Here is a 6,836-nt window from a genome sequence, read left to right as displayed (position 1 = left end):
ACTCCTGGGCTCAAGCGAGTCTCCTGCCTCAGCCTCCCAAGTAGCTGGGACTACAGGCACCCGCCACAGCGCCGGCCATTTTTTGGTTGCAGCCATCGTTGTTTGGCAAGCCCGGGCTGGGGATTCGAACTCGCCACCTTAGGTGTATGTGGCTGGCACCTTAGCTGATTGAGCCACAGGCGCCGAGCCAAACGTATCAATTATTAAAAGCAAAATAGGCTCCAAGACTTCCTTGGGGCTTCTATTGTGGACATCTACATTCATCAAACTTTCTTAGAAAACACTAATAATAACATGAAAAAGTTTTTGACAATATTTATAATTCATCTATTAAAGTTCAATAGATTTAGCAACATACTTCTAACTTTCTCATGTATTGAGTCACAAGGCAGACAAGACAAGAAATAAAGGTAGAATAAGCCTAACACAGGACAACATTTTTGGATGAAAATTACTAAAGTGGGCTGGGCATGGTGGCTCACATCTGTAATCCTAGCACTCTGGAAGACTGAGGCAGGTGGACTGCCCTGAGCTCACAGGTTCGAGACCAGCCTGAGCAGGCGTGAGACCCTATCTCTAAATAAATAGCCAGGCATTGGGGCAGGCACCTGTACTCCCAGGTACTTGGGAAGCTGAGGGAAGAGAATTGCTTGAGCCCAGGAGTCTGAGGTTGCTGTGAGCTATGTTGCCAAAGCACTCTACTGAGGGCAACAAAGTGAGACTCTGTCCCAAAAAAAAAAAAAAAGAAAGAAAGAAAGAAAGATAAAGAAAGAAAATTACTGAAGCACTGACTATATGCTACACATTGTTTTTAATTATCCATGCCAGTGAAGGAAAGTAGAAAGTTGGATATTTCAACAACAGAAAAATCTTAAGGGCTCAGTGGCTTACACCTATAATCCTAGTACTCTGGGAGGCTAAGGTAAAGGATCATTTGAGCTCCAGAGTCTGAGATCAGCCTAAGCAAATCAAGACATCCCCCACCCCAACCCCTAGCTCTACTAAAACAGAAAAATTAGCCACATATGGTAGTGCACACCTTGTAGTTCCAGCTATTCAGGAGGCTGAGGCAGGAGGATTGCTTGGGCCCAGAAATTTGAGGCTGCTGTGAGCCAGGCTGAGGCCATGGCACTCTACTCAGGGTGACAGAGCAAGACTGTGTCTCAAAAAATAAAAATCTTAAATCACTTCACCAGATGTTATAATTCAGAAAAATTACCTTATTAATTATATTTTGCACAAACTCATTATCAAAACTGTTTTAGAAGCCCTAAGCTCGGATTAACCGCCAGGCAAAAGCATTCCAAACATGTTAAAGAGAAGGAAAGTCAGAGTAAGATGAAAAAGCCATCACCTACTAGTAATAATCTAAAGTAGATGACTGTAGAAAAGCAATAACCGGCTCGGTGCCTATAGCTCAACTGGCTAAGGCGCCAGCCATGTACACCTAAGGTGGCGGGTTCGAATCCCCAGCCCGGACCCGCCAAACAACAATGATGGCTGCAACCAAAAAAAAGCCGGGCGTTGTGGCGGGCGTCTGTGATCCCAGCTACTTGGGAGGTGGAGGCAGGAGACTCGCTTGAGCCCAGGAGTTGGAGGTTGCTGTGAGCTGTAATGCCACGGCACTCTGCCCAGGGGGACAGCTTGAGGCTTGTCTCAAAAAAAAAAAAAAAGAAAAGCAATAACCAAGATGCCATGCGGCTATGAACTCTGAAGTGGGACTACATGAGTTTCCAGTTACTAGTTGAATGAGCTTGGGTAAGTTAACTTTTCAGTGCTCTGTTTCCTCATGGGTAAAAAGGGTAAGAGTATCAACTTCAAGTTCTTTGTTGTTGTTTTTGTTTTTTTTTTTTAATTTCAGTTTAGTATGAGGGTACAAATGATGAGGTCACAAGTTGTTGGTTTTTTTTTTGAGGTTACAAGTTGTACCTGTCCCCTCACCAGGAAGATGCCATATACCCTACATTGTGCCTGCTAGGTGAGAGCACACCCTCAAGTTGTTTCAAGGATCCATGTGATATGCTTAAAAAAATAACTAGTTTGTAGTTAGCACTCAAAAACCCTTAGGTGTAGTTTTTATGTCTACTTAAAAATATTATTTTAAATAAGATACAAGACCCACATAACCATATCCTCACAATTTCATAAATCTCTATTCAACTTTCTATTTATTGTGCCTGATAATTAATAAATTAGGCCCAGGCAAGGTGGCTCACACCTGTAATCCTAGCACTCTGGGAGGCTGAGGCAGGTGGATTGCCTGAGCTCACAGGTTCGAGACCAACCTGAGCCAGAGCGAGAGCTCATCTCTGGAAATAGCCAGGCATTGTGGCAGGTGCCTATAGCCCCAGCTACTTGGGAGGCTGAACCCAAGAGTTTGAGGTTGCTGTGAGCTACGACACCATGGCACTCTACTGAGGGGACAAAGTGAGACTCTGTCTCCAAAATAAATAAATAAATAAATAAATTTCTTATCTTTAACTAGAAAAGATCTTTAGTTCCCAAGTTCAAGAAGTTTTGCTAACTAATCCCAATCACTCTATGGAATAACAACATTATTTAGGGGAAAGTAACTCATGAGGTTACTTGCCAGAACTTAATCCATTCTAATCAAATAAATTCCAAATTCACTTTAAAGCTGACAAAAATCACCTATTTTAAGTTTAAGCAGACTTCTCTCTAAATACTAGTACTACCTTAGTAATAAAAAGTCCTTCCTAGTCAACAGGACTCCCTCCCCATTCCATGGACACACCCATCATCAGAATATCATCTAGAGTCTGGCCAGTTAATGGTTCAATTACAACTAGAGTGTCTGGGCAACAATATGCACAAAGTCCTAGGTAGCAGTAGAGAAGTCTTGGGAAAGCTCCATTTAATGTCTTACTCATTCTGTATCAGAAAAAAAAAGACAATGAGTCACTTAGATGAAAAATCCCTAGTCATTTTCAAATTATGGGCCTAAAGTCACTATCCCCCTTAAACACATCAGCACTGCTCAGGGAAATCACTGAAGACTGCTGCTGCCTGTACATAATGGAATACAGTGAAAACTCAAAATCCAGAATCACAAATCACTATATCCCAATAAAAATATGATTTTCCTTCATCTGCAGAACAAACTTGACCATGAAAGAAATGAGTTTAAAGGCATCTTAACTTTTTGCTAAAAAAACTGAATGTTTAAATGTTCAAAAAGTTGCCAAGAAAATAAAACTGAATTATAACATCAATGAACTGAGTTTGTGGATACAATCCTCTGTTCTTTCGCTCCAACAAAAACCAGTAACTTCATCCAGCATTTCAGATACAATCTGTTTGTAGCACTTACCTGCAGCTTGTCCAGTCTTCGCCAGAAGAGACCCCAGTTCCAGGATGCTCTGCTCTTTGACCTGCACTGCCTCCTCATCATTTTCTTGAATGTCACGCTTCACTGGGAGAGGAAAATGCAAATCCTCTTAAAATTCTGACAAAAAAGTGAAGACCGTGGGAAACTTCACCCTCATAAGACCCATTACAAACCCAAACATATATACCAAAAGACTAACTCAAAAGAGCTTTAAAAGAAAAAAATCTATGAACAAGAAAAAATAAATGGTCAAGTAAATGTAGGACATGTCTTACATAAATCATAAAAAATGGATTCTTCTCTTTGATTTCAAATGTGCCTTTTCATTCTGTCCATCAGAATTCTGCTTATCCACATACACCAAATGTCTGTTGTAGTCACTTGGTTAAAGCAAAATTAAAATAAAATAGACCCTTCATACTTATGGCACTAACAACCACACTAATCACTATAACGTGAAGATATTAAACATGGCTGTGCATATACCTTCCAAAAACTAAAATCAAATGACCAAGCTGCTGATGACTATAAAGTCTCAAAAGCCTTTCAGAAAACTCTAGGTCTGTGCAAAGCCTCAGTCTATGGATGTGCTAGGGATAAGCAGTTCTATAAAGCCATTCCGGAAACACAACCCTATCAAAACCCCAATGTGATCCTGAACAGTTACACTTAAGAGACAATGCTGCTTTAAAATGGACTTGGGTCCTGTTAAAATAACTTTGTACTGTCTGTCCCACTTTCAACAGTTTGTAACTATTCTAACATGAAAACACTGAATTGCCTGTCCAAGTCTGTAATGATAATTTTAGTGATCATCATTATTACTCCTCTTGCAAAGCAACATGACTTGACAAAAACCAAGGTTCTGATACTCCATGATGGAGTCCCAAAAAAGTTAAGGCTGTCAACCACCCTGACTCATGCTTGCCTTAACAGGGAAGTTTTCAGGAACTCTCCCAATATACTTAGCAAGCAAGAAATACTCGAACTATTATTAATGTTTAACATAATTTCTACTTTATGAAAGACAAACTGGTAGGCTCTCTGCAAAAAAAAAAAAAATTAAAGTTCAGGCTTCTCACATTAGTTCTAAATACTAGTGTGTACTCAGAATAACAGTAACAGAGGTAATTCTGATTCTGTAAATGTATCTGAAGAAAGATCAGAACTTCAAAATGAAACACCCCTTACCAATTATCATTCACTCAAAGATGCATCTTGACCCCCACCTCCTCTCCTTCCCTAGCTCCCCAAAGTAAAGACATCAGTTGTCTGGTCATTGTCTTTTCTCTGCAAGTCTGGAGTACCAAAATTCAACAGACTGAGCAGGTCAACATAAATGTCAACATCCTGGAAGTGGATACAAGTGCATTCTCATACTACTTGTTGATACAATTCAAATCTTCTCAAACTATATTAAAAACATCACATTACTTCATGGGCGGTAAAGAGCCCGTCCGTGCTCTAACCGAATCCTTTATGAATGAACATTAATAGCCTTCTCTGTCATCATACATTCAAGCCCCAAATCCAGTAGAAAGCTGTCAGAAGCGACTGGCTGGGGCTCCCATTTCCTGTTGCGTACAGGTGTAAGACAACCATACTGCGAGTGTCAAGAAAATTTCCTTTAATTTTCTCCAGCAATGTGCAACGGGACGGTTCCAAAGAGTTTCCTGAACTCCGCGGGCTGACAACTAACTCCCTGAACTAACTTCCAACACCCTGCAGGGAAGACTGGCACCACTGGTCACCTCCTGTAGCCGGGCAGTCAGTCCCACCACAACATCCTACTCTCACACTCCACGCGGGGCAGAGGAATGTCTCGGCCACCTTTCAAACCCAATGCCAACGTGAAGCGTGTCATCCCCGAATTTCCCAAACTCGGAAAGCGGCCCTCCTTCAGCGGAGCCTTCCGCTGGGGTCCGGGGAGAAGTAGCAGCTCCCCGCGTCCCGTGGAAGGAAACTCCAGGAGAAGCGAGCGCGAGCGCTCCCACCCCAACCAGGCTGTGCTGATAACAACGGCGGGAAATGCCCATCCCGCGCGGGTTTCGCCAGGGCCTTTCCCCCGGAGATTCTCGCCCAGTCTGTGATAAGTCTGCCGGCAGGCACTGCTCCCCGGTCCCGGCCAGCTCGTGCGGGCCAGAGCCAGGAACAAGGCTGGGCAGGGGTGGTGGTCCCCACTCGGCCCACTGTCCCACCCCACGCTGACCCCACCGTGAGTCAGCAGCCGGCGAGTGGACACAGGAGTCGCCTGGGGGCTCCCCATCCGAGTGGGACCCCGGGCGCTCCGGGGAGCTCCCAGCGGCCTGTGCCCCCGGCCCGGCCCCCCTCACACACACAGTGAGTCAGCAGCCCCGGAGCTGGCCAGCCCGGCCCCTGTCCGCTGCCGCCGACCGACACGGGCCGAGCGGGGCCAGCGCGGGCAGGCCGGCGGCGCGGCGACCTTTACCGATGGAGTGGAGGATGTCGATGGAGGCCTCCCGGTCAGTGCTGAGTAGAGACTGGGCTCTCTGGAACTCCACCACCGCCGCCGCCGCCATCTTACCGCTCTCACACCGTCCCCGGCCACGGCCGCCGACGCCGGAAACACACAGCCGGAAAGCCCGCCCTCGCGTCCCTCCCCGCCGCGGCCCCCGGCTCCGCCATCCCCGGAGCACTCCGGGAATTGTAGTCTCTCGACCGGGCGGGGACCGAGGGGTGACGGCGAGAACGGGAGCGCCGGGCAGGTGGGCGGCGAGCGCCTCAGCGCCGCCTAGCGGCCCGCCCGCGAGAAGACGAGGCCCTGCCCAAGTACAGGAGCCCAAAGTTAGTCTCAGCCAACTCAGAAGAGGCTTCTTCCTTTCTAGTCCCCTTGTTCACCCTTAAGGGGACGTTTTGAGTAGCCGGGCAGGGACTGACTGAAAGCTCTTTGTCAGCTGTAAAAAGGCGGGGGAGGGGAGGCGGGGGAGAAGCAGCTGTGTGACTTTCTTTGTAGCTTCCAGTTTAACCAATTCATTTGAGGCAGTAAGTGACCTTATAAAGAGCTCGCTATGTAGTAGACAAAGAATGGCACCAAGCAAATGCATTCAGGTGTCTAACAACACTTGTGTCACACACACACACACACACACACACATACATTCCAGGCTTGAATTCTACCGAATGCTAGCTAGCCTGTGATAAAGCCCACCAGTGTCTGAGAAAACTGTCTTTCCAAAGCAGCCCATTCAGGCTCGGCTCCTGTAGCTCAGTGGTTGAGGCACCAGCCACATTCACAAGGGCTGGAAACCCCGGCCTGCTAAACAACAATGACAACTGCAACAACAAAAAATAGCCGGGTGTTGTGGCAGGCGCCTGTAGGCCCAGCTACTTAGGAGGATGAGGCAAGGGAATCTCTTAAGCCCTAGAGTTTGAGCTGAACGCCACGGCACTCTACCCAGGGCAATATAGTGAGACTTTGTCTCAAAAAAACAAAGCAGCCCATTCAATCTTGGGATGATGCTGAACA

General features: G+C 46.0%; 1 protein-coding gene across 1 annotated transcript in view; it reads right to left on the bottom strand.

Annotated features, from left to right (window-relative positions):
- Window positions 1-5,944, bottom strand: part of PSMD11 (proteasome 26S subunit, non-ATPase 11) — a 35,249-nt gene extending 29,305 nt beyond the window's left edge. Inside the window, exons 1-2 of the mRNA XM_023517475.1 lie at window positions 5,799-5,944; window positions 3,332-3,433 (exon numbers count right to left, since the gene is read on the bottom strand). Of these exons, the coding sequence (XP_023373243.1) occupies window positions 3,332-3,433; window positions 5,799-5,889 (193 nt within the window). The 5' untranslated portion in view covers window positions 5,890-5,944. The remainder of the gene's footprint in view (window positions 1-3,331; window positions 3,434-5,798) is intronic.
- Window positions 5,945-6,836: the final 892 nt, after the last annotated feature.

Source organism: Otolemur garnettii, unplaced genomic scaffold (genome assembly GCF_000181295.1).
Source record: "Otolemur garnettii isolate 467f Iridium unplaced genomic scaffold, OtoGar3 scaffold00112, whole genome shotgun sequence".
Taxonomy (NCBI): Eukaryota; Metazoa; Chordata; class Mammalia; order Primates; family Galagidae; genus Otolemur; species Otolemur garnettii.
The sequence above is the reverse complement of the archived record's forward strand: the minus strand, read 5'-3'. Positions and strand labels throughout refer to the sequence as shown.